The 16,055-nt window shown below is 40.3% G+C and overlaps 1 protein-coding gene across 1 annotated transcript; it reads right to left on the reverse strand.

Moving 5' to 3' along the window:
* Window positions 1–8,678: 8,678 nt before the first annotated feature.
* LOC138902693 (uncharacterized) lies at window positions 8,679–13,079 on the reverse strand. Its single transcript, XM_070190582.1, has 3 exons — window positions 13,022–13,079; window positions 9,198–9,466; window positions 8,679–8,978 (listed from the first exon to the last, which is right to left on the reverse strand). Exons 1-3 carry the CDS (start codon window positions 13,077–13,079, stop codon window positions 8,679–8,681), a joined length of 627 nt encoding a protein of 208 aa, XP_070046683.1.
* Between the last annotated feature and the right edge of the window lie 2,976 nt (window positions 13,080–16,055).

Raw genomic sequence — 16,055 nt, forward strand, 5'->3', positions numbered from 1 at the left:
GCAAACGACTTTTATTATTTTGAATGTAGAGTACATAATCGAAGGTACAAAAAGCTTTTTTCCATGGAAATAATGAGCTACACGGGCATGGTTCGTTTGACCATTTGACACTCACAAATAATTCTAATATTCAAGCCTTGGATTTTAATATCAAATAAAAAAATTCCTTCTAAGTTTCCGGACTCAGGATCTTGACTTAGGGTGTGATGGTCCCCTTAGTATTGATCCAATATGGGTGATATGCAATCCCAACCTTAGGCTGGTCTTAAAAACTAGGGTAGCACATTTTACTGTTGCCTCGTTAAAAAACTTACCGTAAAATCCACTTTCGGGAAAAATCGGACCAAGGGAAAAAGAGTGCAACATATGCTTTCAGACCTAATCCTCAGATTTGTCCTCGACCGAATACCTGCACGGGTTAGTTCAAAGCATAATAAGATACAAAGGAAATTGTGTTCGTACCTTAGCAGTAGCACCACTTTAAGTGTGCCACATTCCAGTTATTGGGTAGATGTACACCGTTCCCAGACTCGAGCATATATGAGCCTTTATCGGTTATACCAGTGACTTTGTACAAACTTTCCCAGTTCGGGCCTAGTTTCCTGTTTTTCGGGTTCTTTGTATGTAGTGTAACTTTCCTTAATACCAAGTCCCTGACTTGGAAGTGTCGAAGGTTAGCCCTTCAGTTGTAGTATCTCCCCATTTGTTGCTTTTGGGCCGCTAACCGAACTAGGGTGGCTTCTCGCCTTTCGTCCGCTAAGTCTAAGCTCGTGGCCATGGCCTCGTCATTCGATATATCGGTAGCGTACTGGAATCTTAGGCTCGATTCTCCTACTTCGACCGGTATTAGAGCTTTTGCGTCGTAGACTAAAGAGAACGTGTTGCACCGGTGCTTGACTTCGAAGTCGTTCGGTATGCCCATAAGACATTGGGCAAAATTTCTTTTCACTTTCCCTTTGAAGCGGTCAATCTCTTCTTCAAGTTTTGGAGTATAGTTTTATTTGTTTATTCCGCTTGACCGTTCCCACTAGGGTGGTAGGGTGTCGACAAGATCTTTTTAATTTTGTGGTTTTCGAGAAACTTACTAACCTTGCTGCCGATGAACTGTCTCCTGTTGTCATAAGTGATCTCGGCTAGTATTTTGAAACGGCATATTATATAATCCCAGATGAAGTCATTGACCTCTTTTTCCCGAACCTTCTCGGATGCCTGTGCTCTGATCCACTTGGAGAAATAATCGATCATGAGCAATATGTATTTGGTTTTGCCGGGTGCCCATGGCAAGGAACCGACGATATCCATTCCCCATTTCATAAACGGCCAGGGGGATAGGACGGGGTGAAGCATTTCACCCGATTGATAAATCATCGGGGCGTGCCTTTGGCTTTCGTTACACTTTCGAACGAAGTCTTTCATATCCTTTTCCATCTCGTTCCAGTAATAACCGACCCTAATTAATTTTCGAACTAAGGATTCCGCTCCTGAATGGTTTCCACAAGTACTCTCGTGTGCTTCCTTCATTATGTAGTCGGTCTCCCCCGGACACAAGCACCTAGCTAGCGGCCCGAAAAATGATCTTCGGTATAATTTTCCACCGACCAAGCCAAACCTGGCAGCTTTAGTACGTATGGCCCTTGAATCCTTGGGATCCGATGGCAATTTCCCTTTCTAAAGGTAGTCTATGTATTTATTTCTCCAGTCCCAAGTCAAGCTTGTTGAGTTCACTTCAGCGTGACCTTCTTCTATCACCGAGTTCATCAATTCCATCACTGTTCTGGAGTTGAATTCGTCAGAGTCGACTGACGATCCTAGATTAGCCAACGCGTCATCCTCGTTATTTTGATCTCGATGTACGTGCTGTAGAGTCCATTATTTGAATTGGTGCAAGGTCACTTGCAACGTATCCTAGTATCTCCGCATCCGTTCCTCCTTCACTTCAAATGTCCCGTTGACTTGGTTAACGACGAGGTGGGAGTCACATTTGGCCTCGATCACCTCGGCCCCAGGATCTTAGCTAGGTCTAGACCTGTAACCATATCCTCATATTTGGCTTCGTTGGTAGTCAATTTCATAGTTCTAATAGACTGTCTTATTGCGTTACCTGTAGGTTATTTTAATACGATCCCCAGACTGGACCGCTTTGCTTTGGAAGCACCATCCGTGAATAGGGTCCAGACCCCCGAGCTAGTCCCCGAGGCGAGCAGTAATTTCTTTTCAAACTTGGGGATCAAGGCCGGCATAAAGTCGGCCATGAAGTCTGCCAAAATCTGAGAAGAAGTGGTGCCTCGCACCGTCGTCGTTGCTGAACGAGAGGGATGTAATCCCGGGTGCATTTTTTTCTTGTGATAAAAACTTTGGTGCATTTTATCATTGTCCCTTGTGGGACATCCACTCCCCCAATGATCATGTTGATCACGTGTTGAGGCTCCTCTTGCTCAATTTATTTGTTGACGTCCCTATTTTTGAAATGATATTTGGCTCGCTCACTTAGGAATTCCCGAAGGAGTCCGTTGTTGAATAGTCGAGCCACTTCCTCCCTTAGCCGTCGACAATCTTTGGTCCTGTGACCATGAGTACCATGGTATTTACATACCAAGCTGTGATCCCTTTGTGCGGGATCAGACTGAAGTAGCCTAGGCCATTTGGTCTCCTTGATGCGGCCAATAGCCGACACTATACTTGCAGCGTCTATGTTGAAGTTGTATTCTGATAATCTTAGGGCTTCCTTGCCCCCAAGTGATTTTTCATAACCGTTTTTATTCATCAGACCCCAGTTGCTAGGTCCTTGGTCACTTCTCATGTCGTTCCTGGTTGGGTGGTGACTAGGCCCGTTTCCCCGTCCGTTCTAGTTGTACAGCTGATACCGATCTCTGACCGGCCTTAGTTCCTGGTCCATAATTCTTTTAGACCCGTCGTTTGCTATGTTGGGGTAAACAGACCCTAAGGGGCCCCCCAGCTAGTCGTCCTCGACTCTAATCTTCGACCGGTACCTGTTATGGACATTGGCCCAAGTAACCGCCGCGTACTCTACCAACTTTTGCTTCAATTGTTGAGAAGCAATGGAACTTCGGGGGTTGAGCCCTTGAGTGAACGCCAGAACGGCCCAATCATATGTGATTGGGGGTAGGTCTTCACTAAATCTGGAACATTGACACGAACTCCCTAAGCATCTCGTTGTCTCTCTGCTTGACTTTAAAGAGGTCTGATTTCCACGTCTCAGCCTTGATGGCGCCAACATAGGCCTTAACAAAGGCATCTACAAGCATAGAAAATGAATCAATGGAATTCGAAGGCAAGTTATGGTACCATATCAGTGCTCCTTTGGACAAGGTTTCCCCAAATTTCTTCAATAACACCGACTCGATTTCATCGTCCTCTAGGTCATTGCCCTTTATTGCATATGTATAGGAGGTTACATGCTCTTTCAGATCTGTGGTCCCGTTATATTTGGGAATATCAGGCATTTAGAATCTCTTCGTAATTGGCTTCGGTTGCAACTAAACAAATAAGTAGCTGAAGAACACTATAAATATTAGCTAGAGAACAAATATAAATTTTTATTGCTTTGATATGCCTGCCAACAGTGGTTCTAAAATAAAACAGTTCTCCCCTTTATATAGTAGGGGAGTTTCAATCCTAGTAGAAGTCTAAATAAGGCAAAACTATTCTCTTTCTAGTAAATGTTGATTTGTAGTTGATATCGGATGGGATTTGCACCGTAATATCCGGTTGAGGGTGGATATTACGGCTCCCTGCTTATTGCACTTAACCATATTTTCCCTTAGTCTCGAACCTTCACTCTACTCGAACCCGATGTTCAGCCGTATTCGATCCCAATTGCACCATTCGCCCTCCCCGGGTTCAGAGATGTGGAACCCCTCGATTTTACTTTAGGTCATATGAGATCGTGCTTCCCCCTTGTTTCTTTACCGGGGTTTAGAGATAACATTATCCCCGATTTTACCCGCACACACAGAGGTTATTTGACTAGTGAGTATTTTTCGACTTAAAAATCTCGTCACTACTTCTTTGAGATTAGTATAGATACTTATTGAGTACATGAGATCAGTTATACTTCTGTTTTGAGCTGAGTAGCTATGATGATAGAGCCTTATATTGGAGACGTACCAGTGTACTAGATTCATGCTACCTTTTGTTCACGATAGCTTAGGATTTCTTTTCTGTTTATGAAACTCTAAAACATTTATTGTATTTATTTCTTATATCAGTTTTGTAAATCTAAATCATAGTGGCTCGTGACTTATACTATCATTCCTTGGGATAGTTATATTAAATTCTTTTGCAGTCGTATTTATAATATTGATGATTTTTTTATTGTAGTAGTAACTTATACAATTTGGCTTACCTAGCGGATTGGGTTAGGTGCCATCACGATATTGGTGAGATTTTGGGTCGTGTCGCAAGTTGAGGTGTCTCTACTTGGCCACTAGATAAGTTTAAGTATCACAGTTGGTATCAAATTTAAGTGTTTATCTTATATTTTTCCATTAAATATTCTTTCTGTTTCCGTCGCCATTATGATAAAAAAAATATTTGGAACTATGTTTAAGCCTGAAAAGTGTCTTTACTGTAGGAGGGCAATAAATTGATCCCAGAAGATGAAGGTGACTCTTGTTTCTGTGAATATAATACCAAAAAAATAGACTTTAGTATGAGAACAGAACGAGAGGCAATTCACCACTTGAGAAGCCAAGTGCTGGATTAGGTGGCTCTTATTTTAAGAGGTGCAATCTACAGTACTATTTATTTATTTTTCAATTGTTATATACCTATATTTTACTGTTTTTTTCTGATGAAGTGGTGTCATATTTTCTTTTTGGTATAATGAATAGTATTAGATAAATTTTTAGTATCTTTCCTAAACTACATGACTTTTTATAGATGTTATTCGCATCAATATGAATTCGTTCTTGTGACTAGCTTTTCTTATCAATTGTATCGACCTAACCTGTCGTTTTGAGTGTTAGAATTCTATCCGAAAATTTAAAACTTCGAGTAGCTTCATTTAATGTGTTACTGTCACAACTCAAAATTCCAACCAATCGGGATTGTGATGGCACCTAGCACCGCTTGCTAGGCAAGCCAACACATAACAGATGAATACGAAAGAACTGCAACAAATGACCAACAACAGGTTAATAACATAGCATAAAAATAACTCAGAGATATATATAATAAGTCTAAAATCAACATCTAACGCAAATCATCCCAAAATGTGGAGTCACAAGTACATGAGCTTCTAAAATTTAGTATATATAGTGTTTTGAAAGAAATACAATATTGTCTGAAAAAATGAAAATAGTACAACATAAATAGGATGGTGACTTTAAGGCCTGTGAACTAAATGCAGCTCTACCTCGAATTACCTGTCTGGTATCCGCTAAGCACCTCTCAGGACGCCACTGGTACCAATATCCGGATCTTCACAAGAAGTACAGAAGTATAGTATAAGTACAACCGACCCAGTGTTCTCAGTAAGTGTCGAGCCTAACCTCGACGAGGTAGTGACGAGGTTAAGACAAGGCACCTACAACGAACATGTGCAGTTTTATTTCAAGAAGTAACAAAATAACAGATAGAGTATCAAATATAACAACAAAATAGTGACAAGTGAAAGGGATAATAAGTACACAAGTAATGGGTCAATAAACGGAAAGATAAAGTAAAGTATCACTAAGTAAGCCTCAACTCGTAGTTAATCAATAACTTTGAACAACCTTTTGAAAGTACATAACGATGCCACAAAGCTAAATCCACGTTTCAAATATCAAAGTAAAGAACAATGAAATCAATAAGTTACATGACATCGATCCTTCATGTTTTTCCTCTCATCCTTACATTATAATATAAAAACAAGCACAGAAATTCCCTTCGTGCATATCCTCACATTTACTCAAGCACGAAAATACACTTCGTACAATAATATCAATATATAAATAAGTCACGAAAACACCCTTCATGCACAATCACTCTTCCTCACAAGTACAACAATACCCTTCGTGCATTTCACTCTTCCTCACCAAGCAATCACATACAACACATTATCAAGCAAGGTGGGAAGCAAATTTGACATCAACAATAGTATTTGAATACAACTTGTCATATGAGAATCTCCCAAAAATTAGCACCAACAATCAGTCAACAATACAACGATCTCAACACCCATTATCTCAATAATCTCAACATAGCAAATAACATGAATACGGAAAATTAAAGAATTATATAATCTATCTAAAGCATGGAAGACATAATATACAAATAACATGGCACAAATAAGGCTAATTCTACACGCATGCCTATCCTATGGCCAACACATATACACCTGTCACCTTATACGCCGCCCCAAACACATAGATCACATATTAAATAGACCTGATTCTACATTATTTCCCTCAAATCAAGGTTAACCAAGACAGTTACCTATTTCTGGAACACAATCAATAATTCAACACGGCTTTTCTATTAGAACAAGCCTTCAAACCAACTTTATCTAGTCAATTATTGTTCAAACAAGTCAAAACAAGATTTAAAAATTACCCTTGAATAAAAAAGGTTCAATATTTAATATAATTTAAAAAGTCAATAAAAAAGTCATCCCGAGCCCACATGGTTGAAATCCAAAATTAAGACCAAATTTCGATTGTCCATTCGCCCCTGAGCCTGAGTATGTGATTTGTTTCGAAATTCGACCTTAATTTGATGTCTAAATCTTAATTTTATAATATTATTAAATTTTACCCAAAACTCCCAATTTCCACTTTGTAATTCTTGGATTTGATGATAAAATTCATGAAAAAGTAATGAAAATTGAACAAAAAATAAGTCAAGATTACTAACCTATGAATTTGGGAATAAATTGCTCTCCAATAATTACCTTTATGGAGTCTAGGCTTTAAAAATGGTGTAAAATGAGCTAAGTCCGAAATCCCTACATTTTACTCATCAGCAGATATCGCAATTGCGAACTCTTGTTTGCAATTGCGATGTTCACAAAAGCGAACATTGTCTGAGAGCCTTCGATGTTGCAATCACGACCCAATCTTTGCATTTGTGAAGGTCCTATTCCTCATAAATGCGGACAAAGCTTTGTATTTGCGAAGCTACCTTCCAACTGCTCAATGTCGCAATTGCGACACACCCATCACAAATGCGATTCCCCTGACTCGCAAAAGAGACAGTGACTTCGCAAATGCAAAGTCTTCCATCCCTTCCCCAACATCACAAATACGAGCTTGGCATCAAAAATGCGTGGCTCACATTTACAAACAGGTTCTCGCAAATGCGAGACCTACAGTTCAGCAACACAAGTTGTTCATCACCTTTACTAGAACTATCCGAAACACATCTGAAACTCACCCGAGCCCCTAGAGATCTAATCTGAACATCCATACAAAGGTAATAACATCATACAAACTTGCTTGCACGATTAAATCATTAAAATAACGTCTAAATTCAAGAATTGATCATCAAAAGTCAAGATTTTCAAGTTCAAAACTCAAGATTTTCAAAATTTTCACAACCAAACATGCGTACAAGTCCAAAATAATCATACGAACCAGAATCGTCAAAATACCGATCCGATATCATTAAACATTGATCGTGGTCAACTCTAGCCATTTTTATAGACAAAAATCATATTTTCCTTAAAATTTCACACATAACCTTGTTGGAAATTGACACAGACTACGCACGCAAGTCATATATCATCAAATTGAGTTATGAAAAGTCTCAAAATATAGAAAAGGGAGCTAGTACTCAAAATGATCTATCGGGTCGTTACATTCTCTATCTATAAAAGAAACGTTCATCCTCGAACGGACATAGAAATGTACCTAGACTGACAAAAAGGTGTGGGTATCTACTTCTCATATCGGACTCGGAATCCCAAGTAGCCTCCTGAATCGGCTGGACTCTCATGCACTTTCACAGAAGAAAAACTCTTAAATCTCAACTTTTGAACCTACCGGTCTAGAATAGCCACCGACTCTTTTTCATAGGTCAAATTCTCATTAAGATGCAACATACTGAAGTCTAAAACATGTGAAATATCTTCATGGAGCTTCCGAAGCATGGAAACATGAAATACCAAATGTACCCCTGCTCGGCTAGGAGGCAATACAAGCCTATAAGCAATCTTCCCAACTCTCTCCAAGATCGCAAATAGGCCAATAAACCTCGGGCTCAACTTGCCTGTCTTCCTAAATCGCAGCACGCTCTTCATAGGCGATACTTGGAGAAGAAATTTCACACCTTCCATGTAAGCGACATCTCGAACCTTCGTGTCTGCATAACTCTTTTGCCTGGACTGAGCTACACGGAGATGCTCCTGAATCACTTTCACCTTCTCCAAAGGATCACGAACCAAATCTGTACCCAACAATCTAGCCTCACCGGGATCAAACCAACCAATCGTAGAATGACATCGCCTCCCATATAAGGCCTTATATGGAGCCATCTGTATGCTCAACTGCTAGCTGTTGTTGTAGGCAAACTCAGTTAGAGGTAAAAACTGGTCCCACTGACCCCCGATATCCATAGAGCATGCCCGCAACATATCCTCCAAAATCTGAATAGTCCACTTGGACTAGCCCATCCTTCTGAGAGTGAAACACGATGCTCAACTCAACTCGCCTGCCCAGATCACACTGCGCGACTCTCTAAATGTGTGAAGTAAACTGCTTGCCCCAATTCAAAATAATAGAAATGGGCACACCATGCAGGCGAATAATTTTTTGGATGTAAATTTGAGCCAATCGCTTAGAAGAATAAGGTTTCATCACTAGAATGAAGTGTGCAGACTTAGTCAACCGGTCCATAATGACCCAGATAGCATAATACTTCCTCAAGGTCCTTGGTAAGACTACCACAAAGTCCATAGTGATGCTCTCCCGTTTCCACTCCAATATCACCAACTTCTGAGTTAACCCACCCTGTTTCTGATGTTCATACTTCACATGCTGACAATTCAATCACCAAGAGACATGTCAAACAATATCTTTCTTCATCCTTCGCCACCAATAGTGCTATTTTAAGTCATGATACATCTTCTCGACACATGGGTGCATGGAATACCATAAATTATAAGCCTCCTCAAGGATCAACTCTCTCAACCAATCAACATTCGGAACACAGATCCGGCCCTGAAGCCGCATAACAACATCATACCCAATCAGAACCTTCTTGGCACCACCTCGTTGCACCGTGCCTTTCAACACCAATAAGTGAGGATCATCAAACTGGCAAGCCTTGATCCGCTCTAAAAAATATGACTGTGCAACAACATAAGCATGAACCCTGCTAGGCTCCAAAATATCCAACCTGATGAACTGATTGGCCAAAGCCTGAACATCCATGGCTAATGACCTCTCCACTGTCGGTAAAAATACCAAACTGCCCATGCTCTCCGCTTTCCTACTCAAGGCATCAGCCACTATATTGGCCTTCCCTGGATGATATAATATGGTGATATCATAGTCTTTCAATAACTCTAACCATCTCTGCTGCCTCAAATTAAGGTCTTTCTACTTAAATAGATGCTGGAGACGCGGATGGTCGGTATAGACCTCACATGGAATGCTATATAGATAGTGCCTCCAAATCTTGAGCGCGTGAACAATGACTGCTAACTCAAATTCATGCCCAAGGCAATTTTTCTCATGGCCCTTCAGCTGACGAGACGCGTAGACAATCAACCTACCATCCTGCATTAATATCGCGCCAAGTGCAATACGCGATGTACCATAATACATAGTGCAAGATCCTGCACCTACGGGTAACACCAACACTAGGGCTGTAGTCAAGGCAGTCTTGAGCTTCTAAAATCTCTCCTCACACTCATCGGACCATCTGAAAAGAGTGCCTTTCTGAGTCAACTTGGTCAATGGGGCTGAGATAGATGAAAATCTCTCCACAAATCGGCGATAGTAACCCGCCAAACCGAAGAAGCTCCGAATCTCTGTACTGAAAGTAGGTCTAGGATAGTTCTGAAGTACCTCAATCTTCTTAGGATCAACCTTGATACCCTCAGAAGACACAACATGGCCCCAAAAGGCAATTGAGTCTAACTAGAACTCACACTTCAATAACTTGGCATATAGTGGTGATCCTTCCAAATCTGAATACAATCCGCAGATACTGCTCATGCTCCTCTCTACTGCGAAAGTAAACCATAATATCACTAATGAAGAAAATCACGAAGGAATTCAAAGAAGGCTTGAACACTTGGTTCTTTAAACCCATGAAGGCTACTGGAGCATTAGTCAAGCCAAACGACATCACTAAGAACTCGTAATGACCATATCGAGTCCAAAATCTATCTTAGGGATATTCGATGCCCTAATCTTCACCTGATGGTAAAAAAATCTCAAATCGATCTTGAAAAACACCTTGGCACCCTGAAGCTTGTCAAATAAATCATCAATCGTAGGCAACAAATACTTGTTCTTGATAGTGACCTTGTTCAACTACTGATAATCTATGCACATCTTTATCGATCCGTCCTTTTTCTTAAAAAATAACACCGGCGCATCCCAAGGTGAAACACTCGGCTTGATGAATCTCTTTCCAAGCATCTTGCAACTGATCCTTCAATTCCTTCAACTCAGCTAGCTGCACGGTGGAATAGAAATAGATTAAGTGCTCGAAACAAAATCAATGCAAAAGTCGATATCCCTGTCAGGTGGCATACTTGCCAAATCTATAGGAAACACCTCTGGGAACTCAATCACAATCGGTACCGAATCCATAGAAGGAAACTCCATACTAGAACCACAGACATGAGCCAAATACGGCAAACACCCCTTCTCAACCATATGCTGAGCCTTCGAATATGCAACCACCCTGCTAGTAGAGTGACCGCAGGTCTATCTTCACTCTAGTCTAGGCAACCCAAGCATGGATAAAGTCATAGCCTTGACATGACAATCCAAGATAGCATGATACGGGGACAACTAATCCATACCAAGAATGACCTCAAAATCCACCATATCCAACAACAAAAGATTAACTGTAGTATCAAAATTATTAATAATAACAACACAAAACTTTTACACCCGATCAACTATAATGAATGATGCAGACATAGAAGCATGGACACCAAGAGAATGACGAGATATACTCAAATGTGCAGCAAAATATGAAGACACATAAGAATATGTAAAACTCGAATCAAACAAGATGAAAGCATCTCTATGAGAGACTGAGATAATATATGTAATTAATGCATCAAACGACTGTGCCTCAGGTCTAGCTGGAAATACATAACAACGAGACTGAGCCCCACCAACTTGTCCTTCATCTCTGGGAAGACCTCTCACTAACTGGTCTCCACCTCTAACTAACTAACCTCCACCTCGGGCTACCTGACCCTTGGCTCTAGATGGCTATGTGGGTGGTAGGGCCATCAGTGTCGGAACCATGGAACGAGTACCCTGCTAAGACATACTACTTAATGACCTCGAAAAAACTTCACAACGTGCCTTAGATCCCTAATAAGTTAGTATTTTACCAACTTATCTCGACTTTAATCTTAGATTTTTGCTTTGTTTGATTAATAAAATAGTGTGTTTAATGTCGTTTACTTCTATGTTACAGGTTTATGTGATTTAGAAGTAATAAGGAAGAAACCAAGAAAAAATAAGTCAAAAAGGGGCTCAAAAGCAGAAATCTAAAAATTGGCCTCAGGTGTCGCAAATGCGAGCAGGAGCTTGCAATTGCGAAGTCAGCCATGCCTGTCAACGTTAGCAAATGTGAACATGTGAATCGCAATTGCAAAGTAAACTATGTAAAACAATGTTTGCAGATGTGAAATGAAGGCCGCAATGCGAAGTCAAACCAGACAGTCAACTTTCGCAAATGCGAAGTCCTTCATCGCAAATACGATAATCAATAGAAAAGTCAAGGTTCAAAAATGCGAGCATCCCTGGGCACTTCTGTAATTTTACATATTTTGGCCCCAAACCCTTTAATACACGACCTAGCTCATCTTTGGCAGATCTTTGGCTTATTTTTCAGTCTCTTGACTAGACAACACAAGTTTGGGAGCTAGGGTTCTTGAACACACACTTGGGGCTTGAAGATTTGAAGCTTTTGGTTGAGAATTGCTTACCCATTAATGTTCATTTCTTCATTTTCTTGCTTTGTATTTAATATCTAAGTGTGTAGTATTTTTTCCAACACTTGAATCTTGTTTATGAGAATATTCATATTTAAAGTGTGGACTAAATATCTTGTTATACTTATGTATTGAATGATTTTTATTTATATTGAAGTGAATTACTGTTTCTTTAATTATTCTTGTTTTTTAATATTTTCAAAGGGATTAGCTAACCCTAGGATTTGCCCATTATCTTCGAATTAATCTCGAAAATGGTAATTTGGGGTTGGAAAGTATTAATTAACAAGAACTTGAGGCGTTAATCCTCGCTTTATAGATTCTACCTAGGGATATGATTGAACTACTTGTAGCCATTTGCTTAACCTCTTAATTGTTTTAGGGACAATTCAATTTGGAAGTTTTCTTAGTCTTCGAAAGAAGCTAATAAAGAATTATTACCCGGGGCTTATTAACATAAACTCGCTCATATTTGTAAAATCATGAAATACATTGGATCGTTACTTGAGTTTAATTTTTCTTGTAACCATGCTTGTAGCCATTTATCATTTTGCTTTCTTTCTAGGTTAATTTACATTTCCGCATTTATTTATAATATTTTCACAATTACCCTTTTAAGTGTTTGGCTTAGCATAATAATGCTCTTACATTGCCTAATCGCCTACATATTGTTCTCTATGGGATTCAACCCCGACTCATAGTTGGGTATATTATATTGCATGCAACCGTGTCTATTTTACTTTTTAGTAGTGGATTTGGACGTCATCAAAATTGGCACCATTGCCGGGGAATACGGTTTTGAAATTACTAATTAGTGTGGGCTTTAGTTTACACCTTCTTCTATTCCATCACACTTTGCTTGGTGTCTCTAGGTAAGCATGGGCGAACCAGAAGAAGAAAATGTGTTTGCCGATATAGACGAGTACATTGAGGCTATAAACGCCATTGTCCCTCTTAGAGTTGACACTACCTTCAAAGTGGAAATATTCTAACTCTCCACATTGGAAGGAGAGTTTTTCAAGTGATTCCAAGTTGGAAAACATGCTTGAATGAGTATTGAAAAATCAAGAGATGCCCGGTTTTTCTAAGTACTTGAAGGAATTGATCACTAAAAAGAAAACCTCCAAGAATGAAGTGGTGAGTGTCACCCACCGGGTTAGCTACATCATTGCAATAACCACCGTCCAAAAGAAAAAGGATCTAGGGGCTTTCACCATTCCATGCACTATTAAATTGCGTGATTTTGCGCGAGCTCTTTGTGATAATGGGGCTAGCATCAACTTAATGCCTCTTGGTATCTACAAGCAAGAGGGATTGGGAATGGCTAGGCCAACAATTATGAGATTGAAAATGGCAAGCGACCGGTGGGGATAGTGGATGATGTGCTTGTGAAATTGGGGAAGTTTCTCCTCCCCGCAAACTTAGTTATTCTTGATTGTGCTGTTGATAAAGAGATCCCTCGCATCTTGGGAGACCATTCCTTGCTATCGGGAGATAACTCATGGACTCAAAAAGAAATGAGATTAAATTCCGGGTTAATGACGAAGAAGTTACCTTTCAAGCAAGTAAGGGTATGAAATTGCCAAATGCATACGGGAGTATCTCGGTCATTGATGTTGTTGATGTGGTAGAGGATGCTGTTAAGGTAAAGATGGAAGAGGAATGCCTTGGTGAGGCATTGGCGGTGATTCTGATGAATTTTGATGGTGAGGACATAGAGGGATATGTGGAAACTGTGAATGCATTGGAATGGCTTGGTTCCTATACTTATGCACCAAAGAAGCTTTCTCTTGACTTAGAGAATAGAGCAACTCCTTCCGCTAAGCCTTCAATCGTCGAGCTACTACAACTTGAGCTCAAGCCACTTCCGCTGCACTTAAGGTATAAATTTCTTGGCTCTAATGAAACTCTACCCGTAATTGTTTCCTCTTTGTTAAATGATGTGCAAGTTGAACACTTATTGGAGACCTTGAGGTAGCATAGATGAGCAATTGGTTGGATAATAGAGAATATCCAAGGGATTCCTGCCGGTATTTGTGAGCACAAAATACAACTAGATAAAGATAGCAAACCTAGAGTGGAGCACTAAAAGAGGCTAAATCCCTCCATGCAAGAAGTGGTAAAGAAAGAAATTATAAAATGGTGGCATGTCGGGGTTGTCTACCCTATTGCCGATAGTCCTTAGGTGAGTCCGGTGCAATATGTGCCGAAGAAGGGAGGCATGACCGTGATTCAAAATGACAAAAATGAACTCATTCCAACGAGGACGGTGACCGGGTGGAGAGTTTGCATGGACTACCGGAAGCTCAATAGTGCTACTTGCAAAGACCATTTCCCTATGCCTTTTATTGATCAAATGCTTGATCGGCTAGCACGGAGGTCGGTCTATTGCTTCTTGGATGCTTACTCCGGCTACAACCAAATCAATATAGCCTTGGAGGACCAAAAGAAGATGACATTCACATGTCCCTATGGGACCTTTGCTTTTAGCTGAATGCCATTTGGGCCATGCAATGCCTCGACTACATTGCAACGGTGCATGATGTCAATTTTTTCGGACATGGTAGAGGGTTTCTTTGAAGTATTTATGGATGATTCTCTGTAATTGGTGATTCCTTTGAGCATTGCCTTGATAATCTTAGGCAAGTTCTCAAAAGATGTGAGGAGACAAACCTTGTGCTCAATTGGGAAAAATATCACTTCATGGTGGACGAGAGTATTGTTCTTGGTCACAAAATCTCCAAGCAAGGCATTGAGGTTGAACGAGCAAAGATTGAAGTAATTTCCAAGCTTCCTCCTCCCACTTCGGTCAAAGGTGTTCAGAGCTTTTTGGGGCATGCCGATTTCCATCGGTGATTTATCAAAGACTTTTCAAAGATTTCAAGCCCCATGTGCAAGCTCCTTGAAAAGGACGCTAAATTTATGTTTGATGAGAAGTGCCTCAAGGCTTTTGAGGAATTGAAAGCAAGTCTCACCACGACACCTATTATTGTCACACCCAATTGGTCTCTTCCATTTGAACTCATGTGCGACACTAGTGGCGTGGTCAACATCATAACAAGATTCTTCATCACGTCTACTATGCAAGCAATACACTCAATAGAGCACAAGTGAATTACACCGTAACTAAGCAAGAACTGCTTGCCATTGTCTATGCTTTTGTAAAATTTCGGGCCTATTTGATGGGATCCAAGGTGATAGTTTACACCGATCATGCTAATCTCCACTACCTTATGGCGAAGAAGGATGCTAAAGAGAGATTGATTTGGTCGGTTCTTTTGTTGTAAGAGTTAGACTTTGAAGTCAAATATCGGAAAGGAACAGAAAATCAAGTTGCGTATTACTTATCTAGGCTTGAAGAGGCAGGGAGACCAAAAAAAGATCTTAAAATTAATGATGCCTTCCCAAATGAACACCTTATGGAAATATCTAACACCTCAACTCCTTGGTATGCGAACATCGCTAACTTCTTGGTTAGTGACCTTATCCCTAATGAATTGGAAGTATATCAAATGAAAAAGTTCTTGCGGGATTGTAGGCAATACTATTGGGAGGAAGCCTTTTTATTTCAGATTTGCACCAACAACATTATTCGGCGTTGTGTTCCGAAAGATGAGGTGACTCAAATTCTCAAAGCAAGTCATGACTCTCCAGTTGGGGGTTACCACAGTGGAAACCGTACAACGGCAAAAGTGCTTGAATATGGCTATTATTGGATATCGATCTACCAAAATGCAAACCTAATGGTCAAGGCATGTGATCAATGTCAAAGGCAAGGGTCAATTTCTAGAAGGCATGAGATGCCTATGAATTTTGTGATGGAGGTAGAGATCTTTGATGTGTGGCGGGTAGATTTTATGGGTCCCTTTGTAAGCTGTCACGCCCCGAACTTAGGAGCGAGACAAGCACCCGGTGCCTCACC

The sequence above is a fragment of the Nicotiana tomentosiformis genome, chromosome 12 (assembly GCF_000390325.3).
Source record: "Nicotiana tomentosiformis chromosome 12, ASM39032v3, whole genome shotgun sequence".
NCBI lineage: Eukaryota > Viridiplantae > Streptophyta > Magnoliopsida > Solanales > Solanaceae > Nicotiana > Nicotiana tomentosiformis.

Excerpts from the sequence above, each read along its gene's own strand:
- LOC138902693 (XM_070190582.1), bottom strand. The coding sequence starts at position 13,079 with ATGGCGTTTATAGCCTCAATGTACTCGTCTATATCGGCAAACACATTT. Across the intron at positions 9,467-13,021 it reads AAACACATTTTCTTCTTCTG|GGAAGGCCAATATAGTGGCT; the intron begins GTTCGCCCATGC and ends TATATCATCCAG. Across the intron at positions 8,979-9,197 it reads AACGAGGTGGTGCCAAGAAG|CATGTGAAGTATGAACATCA; the intron begins GTTCTGATTGGG and ends TTGAATTGTCAG.